A 17,510-nucleotide genomic window follows, 5' to 3' on the forward strand; every position below is an offset into this window, starting at 1 on the left:
TTAACGCAGTGAAGAAACAATATTCCTGGCTCCTGGTAGACAAATTCCTGGCTCCAGGTGGCTCGTGTGGGTCTCTCAGATGCCCAGCTCCTCTTCCATGGATCTCGGGTAACACAGTTGGTTTTCAGTTTGTCCCTTTTGGCGTCCTATGACCTGTGGCAGAGTGGGTAAGACAGGAAAGCTGGTGAAAGAAGTAGGAAGGGAGTGGATGTCCCCATACCAGGCAACAAACTGTCACAGAAAGGTGACTTCTCTGAGGTCATAACTTTCCAAGGCAAACATTGCACTCAAATAAATTTGCTAACATTGCCTTCCACAAAGATGTGATGTTCATTCAGTCTTTCCTAACCAGAGGAAGAAGTATTGCTGGACTACTTTTCTATCTCCAATAGGCAATGCTGATCTGTATGAACACATAGGTCCCTCTAGAGCAAAACAATTTAGATTCTGCAATGGGTCTGTCTGATATGGGCTTACCCCCAGGAGAGGTATCATGGTATCCATCCCAGATCTTATTTTCTCCCAGATGGACATGAGTCAGAGGACAGGCTGACTGAATAGGAACTTTGTATCTGTATTCCCTCCAACTTCGGAGTGCAAAACTCCCTTTGCAGTCAACTTGTAGAATCAGGAAAGACATACTATATCTCTGTGGTCAAAACCACACATACTTACCCATGCATACTTGCCCTCATGATGCATACACCAATTTGCACATATGAATACACATGCATGCACATGCCATATGTACATGTTTAATTGTGTGTATATGTAGTGTGCATGCACACACTATGTATATACACACTATATCATATATGATATATATACATACCACAAATATAACACATACAATGTGAATATATGACTTATAGATAGGTGCTCACACACACTCTCTCATACACACAGAACCAGCACGTAAGGGCACGCCTAGAGTGATTCATCAGGTTGATGAGAGGATGAAACCTGGTATCTCAGGAGACCTTCCTCCCGGTGTACTTTCCAGAAGGCTGTTTACTGCTTCCCTGGACCATTTTTTTTTTTAGATGACCATAGTGCAGTCCTTTAGCACCCCAAAGCCTAGAACTCTAGTGTACGTGCTTTAAAGAAGACACAGTGTTATATGCAAAGAAAAGTGCACCAAATGATTTTGACCTACACTTGATACAAGTATGCCCTCTGATCTCTGAAATAAGGTGACTGAGACAATACCCTGGTGGCCTGTGCCACAGTCTGTCCTATCTTGCAGGGTGACCTCTTTGTCTAGAGGCCCTGGAATTTAGGATTCTATGGAAGCTTGTAAAGGCAAGGGCTGGGCTGGTGTTCACACCTGGACTTAAAGGGACCCAAGCCTAGTTTTATGCTAGAAACTGCCCTGCCTACAAGGCAGCTTCGCTGTCCAGAGGCTGCAGAGCCCAAGATTCTGTTAACAGATTCTGTGTTTGTACTTTTTCCCCATTCTACACACTTCTTATAATGCGCAGTGAGCTAAGCCCACTTCATTGGCATTCCTCCACCCTCCCTGGGGCATGAGGCCACCTACCCCTAGAGCACCTCCCCATCTCTTACATGCTGGCTGCTCAGCACCTAGGAACCTGATCTCGCTTTTAAAAGAAAACACAAAAACCTTGCACATTGTAGAATCAGTCTGCACCATGGGGATGACTGAGAAAACTGGGAGCCTGGCAACCGGGTTGCCATAGCAACTCACTCCCTCTTCCTGCTTCCCTTTGCAGCCTCAGGGCAGGCCTAGCCTGGCACAGTGTGCACAGAACAGGCAGGATGTAGAACGCCCCCACTGCAGCAGGAGGTTTCTGAGCCTTCTCTCAGGCTGGCAGCATCTGCCAGCATCCTGAGTAGAAAGGAGGCTCTGAGGCCTGCTCCACACAGGCACTGACCATGTTACCACTACAGCCTTATCTCCTGAGAGAATTCCCAGTCTTGCAGGAGGCCCCTCCTTCTCTCCCTCCTCTCCTCCCTCCCTCTCCTCCCTCTCTCTCCCTTCCTTGTCATACCTATTCTTCCCTTATAGCTTACATAAGGCAAATTATTATAAAAATGTGATTCTCTTCCTCAGAGTCATAATTTTGGTATTAGCAGGTAACACTTCTGTTAATATTCATACTGGGGCAAGCACATCTTGAAATGATTATCCTAAGAGTAGCCAAAGCCATTAAAGGGTCAGTAAATAAAGATGCTGTTAATATCTGTGCTCGGCATGTCAGCCAACCCACAACATATTAGTGGAATATAATGAATTCAGTAAAGGCTGTGTACAGCAAGTGCCTGTGCCTAAATGTTTGCATTAATGGAAATATCTATATTTAATCACCAATTTTTATTGCACACAGATCCTGCAATGTGCGTAAAAGTCTGGTGCTGCCCAAGTCCTGCTCTCCCCTAGATCGCACCTCCCCCTACCCTGAGCCTCTGCACTCCACTGCCTTTGACACCTGCCCCTCCTTGCCTGATCTCCTGCCTCCAGCATCTTCTCCCCAGACATGCTGCTCCACCCTGGAGGACAGAGTACTTGTTAAGACTGGGTAGTTGGCAATTCAGAGTAACCTGGCAGATATTTGAGCCAAACTCCCAAAAATGGAATTCCTGATAGGAAGGGGAAGTATAAGAATAGACATTGTAAACCCCAAGCCAAGATAGAGTGCTTCTGAGGTCCTGGTCCTGTTGTGGGTCATCTGATCCTGAGAGTCCCTCCTGCTAGTACCCATGTCTCCCTAATATTATGCCGGGGGTTTGGAGAGTCTCCTTGCAACTCTGCAGGCTAAAGTTCAGGCTACCCTCTTCCTTTATGTTGTTCTTCTGCTGAAGTAGGGCCCCCCTCTTTGCCCACCCCATAACTTTTATCATTGTCATCATCATCTACAATGAGGAGAGCCTAGACATAGATGGATGTGTCTATACCAGTCCCTCCTTGTCCTGGCAACACTCCCGTTGTCCTGGCTCTTCTCCTAGACCTGTATTAAATAAATACTCTTAGTCATATATCTATATTCCAATATACATTCTTCTACCTGGGCTTCTCCTCTTCTCCCTGGGTTCCTCCCTTTCCCTATCATTTTTTTTCTCCAGATATATGCTTTTGTGCTTCTTATATTTGCCAGCAGTACACGTTCCCTATCAGTGCCCCTCTTTCCTCTCCACTTGCTCTCCTCCCATGCACTCAAGAGCACACACACACACACACACACACACACACACACACACACACACGCACACACGCACTCCTCATCTTGGGAAAGATCCTTGCATGGTTCTTTACGTCCTTGCAGAGAGAAGGCAGATGCCCTGAATCAGGAAAAAGAACAGGGACATGGTAGGATGTGGACAGTGTGCTTCAAGCATGGCGACTGTGGTCTGAGGGCATGCTTGTCTGCATGACTATCTAGACCATCACAAGCTGATTCCTACATCCCTCTAGAGGTCACAGGTGTCTTTCTGCCCAAGGAATACTAGATGGGCCCTGATCAATCACCAAAGGTCACTAGCTACAGGAAATGCAAGGATCTCAAAAACTAGCTGATCTTAAAAGTAAAATCAAAACGAGATCTAACCTTGCACACCCCTGAGTTCTGTGGCCCTAACTATAATCCTGTATGCTGGTACGCATGAAAAGATGGATGTAAGACTTAAAAAATATATCCACTCTGAGAACGGGGTGCTTCAACACTAAGTAGTCCTGTCTGAGTATGTCTCTATTTCCATAGTGCTGTGAGCTCTACAAAGTCAATGAGCCTGAAAGACTAGGTAGAGTTTCTGCAGAAAATCAGGCCCTGGACTGGACAGACATGTATTACAGCCTAGCATCCACATAGCAAATTATGAGTTGATTCCAATTTCCTCAAAACAGGAGCTGAGCCCTCCAACCCAGCCCAACCCCTGACCTAGATACCAGGAGCCATATCAGGATTCAGTGACACAGCCTCACTGCTTAGTGAGCTGGCTTCATAGAAGAATGGCCCTTAGCCCACCTCTCCTGTAAAGGTGGTTTCAAGGACAGCACACTGGGCCCACAGAGCAAAGATCTCCAGCAGATAAACAGTGAAGGCTCTGACTGGAAAGAAAGCCAAGGGGGAAGCAGGATGTGGCCTAGTTATCAAGGAGACAGCTGTGCCATGACCTGAATACCCTGCAGTCCAGTAGACAACAGGAAGGACATTCGGTCTGGTTATATCATCTATACTTTAGGTTAGACCTGAAAGTCAGAAAACAAGAGCCTAGTGGCTTCCCTGGAATTGGTGAGTCCTGGTAGGGAGGGGTCTCACTATACTTCCAACCTCCCTTTGGTCCAGAGGTTCTGAGTAGCAAGAGGAATGAATGGAACCAGGTGGGAGATGTTACCACTCAGCCTTGTCCTAGGGAGCTACATCATAGAAAGCAGAGGACAGACGGACATAGCTTCTCATGTGGGTGTGCATCTGGGAGCTGGAGAGGGACACCACAGATGGTGGAGGGGGAGACTTTATCCTAAAGCAGGGGTTCTCAGCCCTCCTAATACTGCAACCCTTTAATACAGATCCTCATGCTATGGCAACACCCAACCAACCATAGCATTATTTCATTGTTATTTCATAACTGTAATTTTGCTAATGTTAAGAATTGTAATATAAATATATGATATACAGGATGTCTAGTATGTGATTCCCCAAGGGGTTGTGACCCACAAGTTGAGAACTACTACCCTAGTTGTCATTGGAGGTCGATTCCTAGAAGAGAAGACCAAAGAGGTAGAGTCACTAACTTCCCTCATAGTGGCTGTTCCTCTAGATGCCTGTAAGGATTCTATATCCATCTATCCTCAGTCACCAGAATCCTTGGGCTTTCTAAAGCATGCCACAGATAGACACGAGCATTTGCTGTGGTCAGCTGTCCAGAGCTCAGCCCAGAAGGTCTCTGAGATCACCAGCAGGTATCACTTCAAACCACCCTGTAGGGATCTCACACTTCTTTGAAGTTGCCAGTCTGCCCTCTCTGTGACTCCAGGAGAGGAGATGCCCTCTGTGCTAGTCAGCCAAGGTTGGAATACTCTTCTGAGGGGCCTAGCCCTATGAGCAGGTGGCAAGAGATCTGCCTTCTCCTCCTGAGATTTGCTTTCAGATGTATCTGTGACAGTACCTGCGTTCCCCTTAAGTCCTCTTTTCTCTGAACTAACTCCCAGTACTGCCCATTCAAGCAGCATAGCTGAGTTCTTACACATTTCTGGCCTTTTGGGAGTGCAGTCTACCTCTTGCTCTCCCTGAGGGTACAGGAGGGGCAGACATTCCAAGTTGTCATGGAAGACGGTATCAGGCACAGATGGATGTGACCTTGGAGCCCTGGGTCTCAGCAAGTCCTCCTTCCCACTCTTTCTGCTATGGCTCACTTCTTAGTATGTCCTTGTAAGCTCATCCATTCTTCATGCAGCCTATTCTCTCAGACTTCTCTTCAGATAACCCCCAGATGAGAAAGTTCTGTATTCTCTGGCAGGCCCCACGGTGGACAACACTTTCTAGAGTGTCCCTAGGAAGAGGATGCCTGTTCTTCCATGCCCAGGTCCCCTAAGTTAGCAGTCTTTGGTCAAGGCACATCCAGGGGTTAGAAGGTTTGAGAAGGATCCTTGATCTTCTCTCCAGGAGGTAGAATAGGAACCGAGCCCTGGAGTGAGCAGGATCGTCATGATCCTCTGCCTTTGGTACATACCTGGGAGAGCTCCTGGTCATGGGGGAGACCATGCAGTAGCATCAGTGCTGTGTGTTCTTAGCATTCAATACTGCCTTCTACCACCACCACCTCCTCCTCCTCCTCCTCCTCTTCCTCTTCCCCCCTCCCACAACACTCACTCACCCTTATTCTTGACTTTGTCTTGCCATTGAACACCCATTGCTAGAACACACATCTCACAGTCTAGGTTTAGGGCATGGTTTCTGTGGTAGTTGTACTGACCCCTGACTCCAGCTCTCTAGACAGCCCTCCTGGAACTCAAAAGGAAGGCACAGAAATTGGGCAGAGCTTGGTGTTAGACAACACCAATAGCTCTTGACCACTTGTCCATATAAGCTCATTTTGTGTTAGCACAATCTCTCTCACTCTCCACATTCCATAGGTCCTGAGAGGTCTGTAGGAACCAGAGCATGAAAAGTATAGGCAGAGGTGCGCATGAGCACGTGCAGGAGGGTCTGAGCACGTGAAGCAGTGATGGATTCAGACATTGGAAAATCTGCTTGTGACCTAGCATGGGGAATACAGCTATAATCCAAGAATGTGGAAGGCTGAAGCAGAAAGATCACAAGTTCAAGGCCAGCCTATGATACACAAAAAAGACCTTGACTCAAAAAGAAGAATCAAAAGATTCTAATCAAAGAAAATGGCAGAAAGGGAGAGAGAGGGTAGAAGGGAGCTTTCTGTAAAACTTGCCTCATTGCCCTGGAATCTTTCCCTGACAACAAGGAATTTGATTAATTTATTTCTAAACTATTAGTTTAATTTATAAATTACTTAATTTCTAAACTATTAGTCTGCAGAAACTATTGATTCGAGCAAGCAAATTGTCTCAAGACTAGGGAGAAATGTAGGTTGTTTTGGAAGAAGGATAGATATTTTTCATGCTAAGGTACTAGAAGATGGAAACTAAACAGAAAAATGAGATTTAAGTGAAGACAGAAAGAGGATGAAAGCAGAGAAATGGGATCTGGGCAGAAGGCATCAGTAGTCCTGAGTGCGGGACAGCATGAATTGGTTAACTCGCTGGGTTTTATATGAAGTCAAAAGAGGGGCTTTGGAAATAAAGGATCCTGGTTGGCTATGATGATGCATGCCTCTCCCTGGCACTCAGAGACTGAACCAGGGGGCTCTGGGGTTTGAGGCTAGTCCCAGAAACATAGAAGAACCTGTGTACAAGTTCCAAGTAAGTAAGTAAGTAAATGGCCCACAAGTGTAGAAAATACGACAAACAAGAAGGAAGATTAAATATTAGAAGTGACCATCTAGTTTCAAAGAAAAACCAACTGCACCACACTACCTGTCTTAAAGGCTGGAGTCAGACACCTTCAGAAACTAACCTAATTCTAAATGACTCAACCTCTTTCTGCCTGTAGCTGCAAAGGAGCATTGAGCCATCTGTGGTCAAAGAAGTGGAGGTAACCTCCAGTCCTTCCATGTGCTCTGATGGCTTGAGCAGTGGCCAGCCATGCAGCATCCCCTGGGGTGGGATGGGCCTCTCCTAGCCTTGGCATCCTTGGAAACTTGTCTGGTACATTCTCCATCCTGACTTTATGTGTGGACAAATGCACTCTGTTAGTAGCAATTGAGGTGGAAGAGCACCATGGATGAGTTAGGTTATCTGTCCATCTGTCTAGTATGGGGCCTGGTTCTCCGTGGCTCAGAGCTTGAGTGTTAGCATGAGGAACTCTGGACATGGAACTCCACCCCCTCCTTCCCTGTCTCCTCTTAATGCACTCCAACTGAAAGACATTATGAATATTGGACAAATCTGCTTAAAGATTATTAGATACGTTCACTGGTGCCTTTTGATTCCTTTGTGAGAATTCTTTTGGACTATGCAATTATGTGTAGAGTAGAGTAGATATGGTGATGTTTACATACCTGCACCCGGCAACTGGGGCCAGAGAATCCCAATAACTCTTTAACCGTGGCACTAACTTAGGGCTCAGTGCAATCAACTGAAGGTGAGTATTCCTCAGTCTAGCCCCACCTTCCAGCACTGGATGAAATCCCCCTGCATGTCAGATGTGGAGCCCCATCACCCACCATGAGCTAAGTGGTATGATATGTTCTTAGCTCACCATAGAGGGTGAGAGGTGAGGAATGGTGGTTTCTGTTGCCTTGAGTCCGCTGCACTAGTCACCTTTTGTATTTTTTTTTTTTTTGCATGGGTTCTGACTGCGGCTGCCCCGCCTCTTGTTTAGCTGGTCCCCTGCTGCTGGACGTGCATGTGCTCTGGCAGCAGTTTCCCATGGACACATCCTGTTAAGTGAATGGGACGTCAGGATGTGCTAGGTACGTTCTGCCGCCCTGACAGGAGCCCACTGCTGATGTTCCTGGGATGTCCTCCAGCCGTGCAGTAGGTCACAGTGATGGCAACCAGGGGTTTGAGTTAGACATCTTCCCACAGACTCAAAAGGGCAGCATGAGCCACACACATGACTTCTGAGTTAAGACCTATAGCTGCATGATTGAGACACAAAAGCAGAGCTGCATGCAGCATGCCAGTCCAGCTGCCATGCAGCCTGGGTGCCGCCCTTGGACCAAGCCTGAGCTCCAGTGGCCCACAGAAATGAATGAGACATGGCCAGGCTGCTGGTCAACTCTGAGATGAGTCCCCTATCCCTAACACCAGGGGCACTGTGGGACCAACAGAGTTGAGTCCATGGCTAAAGGTTGCATCTACTCAGTGCATGTTAGAGATTACCCCATGCTGATAGCAAGCTTGTGATTTCCTCATCAACATTAGACCGACTTTGAGAAGTTCCTATTCCCAGTGGGTTGTACCATAAGCCTGAGATCTAAATACACTTTAGAGAATGTCTTATATATTCTAACTAGGACACTTAGTCCCGCATTGCTTAGCTCTGGCTAGGTCAGTGATACAGCATACATATGGTGGAACTTGAGTATATTTTTACCATACTTTACACTTTGGCATGTTTAAAATGGTGGGACCTGTAGCACTCTAACGTGCCACACAGGCTTATAACACTGGAGCAGAAAGTTAGAACATGCATGTGCTGTAGACCTGCATGTAGCAGGCTATGACATCTAGGTCTGTCTCTGATGTAGGTGCAGTGACACACCACCACTAATGCATCTCAGAACATGCTCCCCGGGTTAGGTGACCACCATATTGGGCATCACAGAACTAATGAGCTTCTCAAACCATCAAATGGGTATTCACTTTCCTCCTGGAGCTGTGGGGCTCCCTGAATCTGTCAACAGGGAATCACTATATTCAGGCTTCACATTGTCTTTTACATGATGATACATCTGTGCCAGAGGCCTAACCGTCTTCAACACTTTAGCTAAATATTACGTGAAGGGCATTTAAACAAGTATTTCCTATTTATTGGTTTGCTTTTGAGTGTAACTACAAAAGAAAGGGCTTAGAACCAAAAAAGAAGCATTGTTTTTATGCGTTACATATGCCAGCAAATCTAACCCAGTGACCACTAATATTCTGGAATGTGCAGGTTTCCTCAGTATACATGCATCCTGAGTGTAACACTATGGAAAGCCCTCATCTGCCTCTGGAGTTTCAGAAGACAGTGAGAGCTTCTCTGCACAGATTCAGGGAGACGCAGCTCCAGGCCTGGGCCTGCATTTGTTGCTCGTGCTCTGTGGTATCAGCATCTCAAGCTCGTCCTCCCCCTCCCCAGCCTCCCTAGGAAACCTTGAGGAAGGCGAAGCAGGGCAGGGCAGGGCAGGGCAGGGCAGGGCAGTGAGGGACAGGGGAGAAGTGGGCCCCTGGAGGAGGAAGGGGCTCCACCCAAGGAGGAGACATTAAGAGGTGACCTGCCCAGCCCTGGTACCAGATCCCCTGAGCTACATCACATCTGATGCCAGATCCCCTGAGCTACGTTACATCTGAGCAGCATTCCAGCCTGCGGGGCTCGGGTGGAGCTACAGATAAAGAGAAAGTTACCAAATACCATGCCAATTGAAAAGTAACTTAAAGATTTTGTCTTCTCTTGAAGTTGAGGTGATATGTTTAAGAAATGTCAGATGCCCTGTATATTCCTGATAAGTCACCTGCTTTCTTTTTATTTGTGGGGAAAAAAAAGTAAGGTTGTAACCTAAGGGTAACCGTGTGACATTTGTCCATTTAAAAATGTCTTTATTGTTTCTTTCTCTAAATTCCTTTATTGTTTTTCTTTTATGTGACAGAAAAAGATGAAAAGAAATATACCTTTTAGAGCCACATTTGTTTAGAAAAGAAAGCATTCGTAATTGGAATTTCTGTGTAGCCAGGCAAAAGCACGTGGTCAGAGCCACTGCACTTTCTAACTGTAGTGAGCACAGAGGCAGGGCCTACTTTTACACTTGTGTTTCTTTCAAAATTGAAGGCACTGAGGAAAGAGGGTTTTTTTTTTTTCTCCCCATGATTTGTGTTTTACTAAAACAGCTGCTATGAAACAGGAACAAAAGAGACAATGGGAAGGGATCTCTTGAAGTTCTTCAAACCATCAAAGGTCATCTGTCCCACATTGGATGTTAGTGATCTGAGCATTCCCTCTTCTCTGCAGTTTGGCACCTCTGGGCCAGCTCAGCCTGAAAGGATCAGCCAAGGGGCATCAGCCAGGGGACAGTGATCTAGGCAGGGCTCCACAAGGATGGTAGTATTAGGCTCCATTGTTTGAAGGTTTCTTAAATGAGTAATCGCTTCTATCATGAGAACTCGTAAATCACTTGCAGACCCTTTCCTGCAGTGATTTGCGAGCCCACTAAATATTGAAGTATTCTTTCTCATCCAGCAGGGGTGTTGGGTCATGTACCAGTCACACATCGTCCGTATCATACTGAAACACTGCACTTGTGGTGTCTTGACATCTGTCTGACACTGTGACCCCTTTTCATATACATGGAGGTAGCTGACCATCACATTAGCATGTTATGCCCAACCAGAACATGTGGGCTTATGTGACCCCCTGCAGTAGAGATGTGGGGTGATAGATGAGTTGGAGAGTTGCTAACATATCACATAACCTTGGCATGGAATGGGGTCCCCTTTAGCCCACAGTGATCAGCAAATGTGTTACACTGTGCATACTCACTTAACCAGAGGGTGTATCTCTCGTTATGTCATATACTCCATTAGCCAAAAGGCATCTATCATAACATGGCATACCCAACCAGAGGCACACCTATCATGATGTCATGCTCACTTAACTAGAGGGGATACCTACCATGATGTCACAACCTCATTTAAACAGAGGTCACATCTATCATAATGCTACATACTTGCTTCACCAGGGGACACGCCTATCATAGCGTCATGCTCACATGTTACCAGAGATTTTATCGTGACATCTTTATATTCCTTAACATAATTCTAAATGTTGATTTAACCCTCTTAATATGTCTTCTTAAAGAGTGTGGGGATGATATAGAGAAAGGATTTTCTAAACACTTACGAATAATTAGCTAGGAAGACAATGTCAGTCGGTAACTGTTCCCATTCTCTCTCCAGGTTATGGTTCTATACAAAGGGTATCACATGGGGCTGTGTAGTGGGGCTTGAGTCCCACTGAGGACAAATTCCTATCACAGTTGAGGTGTGCTGACTACTGTCCCAACTTTTTCTAATTCAGAGTTCTCTGACTTTAAGATTAGATATTTCAGTACACTGATATTAATTTTTTTTCTATGTTAGAGGACATATCTGATACTCTATGGGTAGGTTTGGCCAGTGGCTGTTCTTAAAGAGGTACTGTGTTTACTTGGTGATAAATAGGTAGAAAAACGGAAGGCAGAGAGGCCAGGGGTTTCAGACTCTAGTAAGCAGCAGTTAGCTTCCCCTGTAGAAAAGGGCCGGGCCCTGGGATGAGAATGAAGGGTCTATGAGAACTTTGGGATGTCCCCTGAATCTGCGTGTCTCTCCAATTAAGCGCTATTTAAGACATTTTAAAATTATTTTTTGACATGGTTCTTCAAGACCAGTGTTCACAGCCAGAGAGCAATATGTACCACCAAAAATTATCTTCTTTAAATATCACAAAGGCAAAACCAGGTTATAGCAAGAAGACCAGGGTGTTTTGTCTCACAATCTAAGAAGCAGAGTATGAAATGAGATTACTTATTCCTCATTTCCTTTCTTACTCATATTCTCATTGAAATGAGAAAGAATATACCGATAAAGCGAAGCACTTTGTTTAACAAACTTTACATCCTTAACTATAAAAGCCTAAAATAACCCCCTACTGCTGTCCATGGCTGCTATTAGGAAAGTAAGAAGGGCCATCGAACAGTGTCCTTTAAAACCTCCCCTGGCCTGCCAGAAACACTTCAGTGTTGACAGCCAAGCCATTGCCTCCCCCTAGGGAGCTGAGGGCCGTTTCCATGGAAACCCAGCCCATCTCTTCTGTGGTTTCAAAAACCCAAGCTGTGCACACAGGCTGCCTCTGATTGTCCCACGTGGGCTGCCCTTCCTGGGAAGATGTGCTCCTAGAGGGATGGTTACCAGCATGACAGGGAAAAGTGGATTCCACACACCTCCCCCAGGTCCAGAGTGGAGGAGAGGTCTGAGAGGCAGGTCCCTTTTTTAGAGGAATCGTCATCTCCTCATTCGAGGCTGCAGAAAATTGTGGTTTTGAATATTGAAATTTCTTAAGGCTGGGAAAATTTGTATGTAAATCTATGAGTTTAAGAAAGCCTTAAAGTCTTGAATAGTCAGACAGGAATGAATGCCTGGAGCTCCTGCAGGGGCGGGCAGGTGAAGCAGCCAGAGCTCCCTGTCTCGGCCCAAAGGTGCCACCTGCTGGTAGAGCGTGGCAGGCAGCAAGTGCCTCAGCAGTTAGGAGCTCAAACAGTGCGGGGGGGGGAGCTCAATGGGCCTGCCTTCTCCTCTGCTCCTCACAGAGAGAGGCTCTCTAGCCCCACAGCTACCCTCCTGGCTGTGAGCAGGCCCACAGCCTCATGGCTGACAGGTGGTCTCACTTGGCCAGGTTCCTGAAAGAAAACCTTCCGCAAAACAATGAAAACCCTGAAAGTGAGAAAATTAATTTTTTTTCCTTTTGTGGTAGGAAGAGTGCATCTTGAACCTCTTTCTTACTAGGTGACAAATTATACATTTGTAAAGGACAGCCTAAAACATAGAACTTGCTGCAAAGGTTTTGTGGGTGGAGGTAGGAGGAGCCAATTATCATTGTTCTTTCTTGGTTGTAAGACCTCATTTTCAGGTCTTCCGACCAAGAAAGACCAATGATAACAATATGAACTAACCAGTACCCCCAGAGCTCGTGCCTCTAGCTGCATATGTAGCAGAAGATGGCCTAGTCAGCCATCATTGGGAAGAGAGGCCCCCTGGTCTTGCAAACTTTATATGCCCCATACAGGGGAACGCCAGGGCCAAGAAGTGGGAGTGGGTGGGCAAGGGGAGGGTATGGGGAACTTTCGGGGTAGCATTTAAAATGTAAATAAAGAAAATATCTAATTAAAAAAAAATCCACAAAAAAAAAAGACCTCATTTTCAGTTTGAGCTTACTCTTGTTAAAGGAGTAAACTCTCAATTAACTTTCACTAGGTTTTAAATTAGGAAGCGCTTTCAAGTCTCCCTACAGTAGAAACTAAGGCCGGGTGTAGGTTATTGGTGAGTAGGAAACACGGAGTCTCTTGCAACTCCTCCAACCAGAACTGTTATTCCTTTCAGTATCTCTCAGGACGATTTCTCTCAGGTGAGTGTCTCAGCACTGGGAAAATCAGCCACTGAAGAAGCCCAGTGACTCACTCCTCAGGAAATTCTCTCTTAGCTACTGAATGACAGGCCTTATCATCACACGGGCCATGAAGGTTAACACAGTTAATCTGTCAAACCCAAGTCCCCAGGCAGGGAGAGAGCTGCTATTGACAAGTAGGGTTCACTCAAGCAACCTCAGCCTTATTCTGTAGCCAATGGCTATTTCACAGGTCCACCTCCTCCTGCGTGGACCCGAGCCCTCCAGACACCTCCACTGCCCTGCCATTTAGTTGGCTTTGCTTCTCCCCTAACACAGGCCATAAATTAAACTCTATCCTTACATGTGGTGTGGGAGATACTGACCTCTATACCCTGAGAGCTAGATGCACATTCCCTTTCATGGGGCCAGAGGGAAATTAGAAAATTTCTAAACCCTGAAACTTGTTTATGCATCCAAGTATGGCAATCTGCCATTTGCACATTTGAAACGGGTCCAGTTCCTGTGTGCGCACCTGCTCCTTGGCACTGTGTCATCCAGTCTGGAGAAAGCACATCTGTGAGGGGCTAGTCTGCCAGCCGCAGTGTACCAGGCTTGTGGGCTAGCCTCATTTTTGCGCACGGGTAGCCTTCCAGTCTCAGCTCTATACTTAGCTAACATGCTGGCCCACCCTCAGCATTGCTAAGCAGAACCATGCCTGAACAGAGGGAAACTAAGAGCTGTGGGAGCATCTGCCGACTGTCCTCATGTGTGGCTTTGTTCTTGACCTGGGTTCAGGCTTTCCCTGGGTCTGCACACGTGCACAGAGCATGGTCTTCTCTTCAGTAACAGATGGTATTTTGTTCACTGGATCACTAAATCTGTTCTTTAATGGAAAGGGTATTTTTTCCCTTAGTTTTATCTTCATGGTGGTACAAAGGCAATGCGGTTGCTTTGAGAAGTAGGGTTTTGCATTGCTTTCTTCTTTCTCTTGGGATGTTAAGAAGTTACACAGATGACTGGGAGATTGCTTGCTGGGCAAGCATTAAGAGCTTAATGTCATCCTCTGAACCCACTGGAAAAAGAAAATAAAAAATTTCATAGCAAACCTGTTGGCACAGGCTCATGATTGCCGGCACTAGGAGATAGAGGTGAGCGTATCCACTTCCCCAGATGTGCAGATCACAGAGTAATCAGGTAGAGCGCACTAATGCACCCAGCATTCACGTGGGGCAGGAGGGTCGGGAGTTCAAAGTGGTCCTTACAAATAGCAGGTTCTCAGCCAGCCTGGGCTATAGATGACTCTGGCTCTAACAAACACACAAATAAAACATTGTGTGAATGATGGTATTTTAATACATGGTTCTCTACCCAGCCCCTCTGTCCCTCAGGCATTCTAGACTCTGTGCTGACAGGACTAAATTGCTCCTACAAAAACAGCCCGATCTACTCGGGGTGCTCCAGCAGTCAGGAGCTCTGATAGACAGGTGAGAGAGAGGGAGGGAGGGAGCTGAGTACGGATACCGATGCTGTCGCTGGCTTCCACATGCACATACGCTAACACACACACACACACACACACACACACACACACACACACACACACACACACACTATTTAAAGAGAAACAACTATAAAAACCCATCAATAATGCAAGCCGGCCCTAAGATGCCAGATGAATTTGTTTCTGTTGGGTTTAAACAGTCTTGGTAGAGATGCCTGTGGCTAATATGAGATCCCTGTCAGGGCATGCAGGTGCACCTCCTACATTATACACCAGAATAGAAATGTAATAGGCTTAAGGTAAAACAGACCTCTAGAAGGGTCCATGACTAGGGAACCATGGGGTCTGCCTTGCCTCCACCCCCATCTCAGGTTCCCGCTGTTGCCTTACATGGGCTCTAGGATCCCCGAGTCTAGGCAGCATTGTGAGGACATGGCAGGAATCCCTGTGCAGAGCTGGCTCAGACTATCCATGCCCTTAACCATGGTGCATATCTTTCCATGTTTGTATCTTGTCATGTGTAGATTGGGATTGCAAGCCCTACAGTAACTGGCCTTGGCGAAGTTCAAAGAGCAGTAAGGGTACAGAAAGGCCATTTAGGGGTCCATAAACCTAGTGACAGAGGATACAAGGTGCTTGAGAGACTAAAAAGACCTAAGAGGTCACAAAAATGCATGCACTTTGGGGCATGTCCTTGTTCGGGGAAGGAAGGAAGTGGAAATGGATTTGTATGTGGGAATGACCCTGAGTGAGCTAGAGAGCTCCCAGATCAGTTTAGTCTCTTTTAGTAGCAAGGGCACACAACAAAGAGCTTGCCTTTTGGATAAATAGTCAGTTACCCAGGGGGGTTGATTTCCTTCAAGTAAATTACCCCGTTTGCATTTGTACTTGTAGGTGCCCCACCCCTGGCTGTGACGGTTCTGGACACATCACTGGCAATTACGCTTCTCATCGAAGGTATGTAGACTCATCAGAACCATCCTCTCGCCCCAGAGTGGCAGCTCCATCCTGGCAGAGGTGCTGCCCTCTCGGATGAGGTACAGGCTGGCTATGTACCTCATATAAACTAAGTGCCTCTCCTCAGCTAAGGACCCTGACTGGGGCCTACTTGAATGGTCATCTCTCCTGGGTCTGTATACCACTCTAGAGCAGCAAGAGGCCACCAAAACATTTCCTGTTCTTCAGTCTAGAAGAACAAAGGAAAAAAGACTTCATCTCTAAATACGTTATATCTGAGAATACCCCATGTAGGCAAACATTCTCAGAAACACACATGCTGCTAGTCCCATTAACATTAGGATTCGAAGCCTAAAGCTGTGCAGTTGCTATACACAGGATTGACTACCACAGAGAGGCTTATTTTTACATTTCAGTTCCTCCCAATGAGAACAGAGAGGCCTCAATATGACACAGAACTCCCACCATGTGAGCTAACAGCTTCCACTACCTGGTAACCCATCAGCATAGTGAAGTACACTCTTTATGACAGGTGGAGAGTTGAAAGAAAGTCTTGGTGATTCCGTCGCAAATTGTCGTAGGTAGGATTCTTGGTTAAGGTGGCAAGGCCAACTCTCCTTAAGGAGCCTGGTGACAGTGTCAGGAGTCCTACATCGCAGCCTCAAAGCTAGACACCTGTAAGGGCAAGTGGGGATCTGTAGCCATCAGTAGATGGCATACCACTGTCAGAACTAGCGGTTCCTTGATGGCTCCTTAATGTTAGTTGCTGCTGAGGGCAGGCAGGTATGCAATGACTGAGGCAGGCACTGGAAGTTTTACTAAGCTGGCTAGCAGGGTTCTTGCTCATACTTCATTCTGTGAGGACAGAGATGGAACCCACAGTGGGGATCCTCAGGTATTTGTCACAGAGGATGATCTCTATCACATTCTGAGAACATGGGAGTTTTGTGGGGCCATCCCCGTCTGTAGACACAGAATATGCACATGCTTTCAGGGTGCAGAGAAGGCCATGATGTCCACAAGGCTTTCCCAGGTCCAGTGATGCTGACATTTGTGAATCAACAATCCTTTGCTATGAAGTCTCCTTCAAACTATAGGCTCCTGAATGGTAGCATGATCTCCATCCTTGAGCGCCAATCAAATACCTCCAGACTTAGTCCCACCAGGTTAGGAGAGGTTTTTATCTTCGCTTGAATTACCAGGTGTGCAAGATAGACTGAGATCTTTCTGAAAGCATTTCCAGAGTAGATGGTTGCTTTATATTAAAGAGAATTTAGAAACACTCAAGTTAAATGTATAAAGTCAGGTACATTCTATTCTGGTCTTTATATTCATTTATTTAGAAGTAAATGCCTATAAAACATCCATCATTGTGTAAGTCTGTACAGCTGAAGATGGACGTTTCCTGGTCAGCCCACGTCCAGTGTCTTGTTTTCTACTTTAAAACATGGCATTGGATAGCATGGCATTGGATATCTGCTTCTGACCATGATGAGCACCAGCATTTTTAGTCATTTGGCTTTTAATTTAGAGTGTTAGGTGTTAGTAAGGTACAAGTGTTTCATTAAAATGTAATTTACATCCAGCCATGATGGTTCACATCTATAATCCTAGCACTTGGAAGCAGAGGCAGGAGGATCACCAAGATTTCAAGGCCAGACTAGGCTACAGAGAGA

General features: G+C 46.1%; 1 protein-coding gene across 12 annotated transcripts in view; it reads left to right on the forward strand.

The window, feature by feature from the left end:
• Myt1l (myelin transcription factor 1 like) overlaps positions 1-17,510 on the forward strand; it is a 402,403-nt gene that overhangs the window by 350,424 nt on the left and 34,469 nt on the right. For all 12 annotated transcript variants that reach the window (XM_029541111.1, XM_029541118.1, XM_021202071.2 and 9 more), the window contains one exon: positions 15,772-15,834. In XM_029541111.1, coding sequence (XP_029396971.1) covers positions 15,772-15,834 — 63 coding nt within the window. The remainder of the gene's footprint in view (positions 1-15,771; positions 15,835-17,510) is intronic.

Source organism: Mus pahari, chromosome 7 (genome assembly GCF_900095145.1).
Source record: "Mus pahari chromosome 7, PAHARI_EIJ_v1.1, whole genome shotgun sequence".
Lineage (NCBI taxonomy): Eukaryota > Metazoa > Chordata > Mammalia > Rodentia > Muridae > Mus > Mus pahari.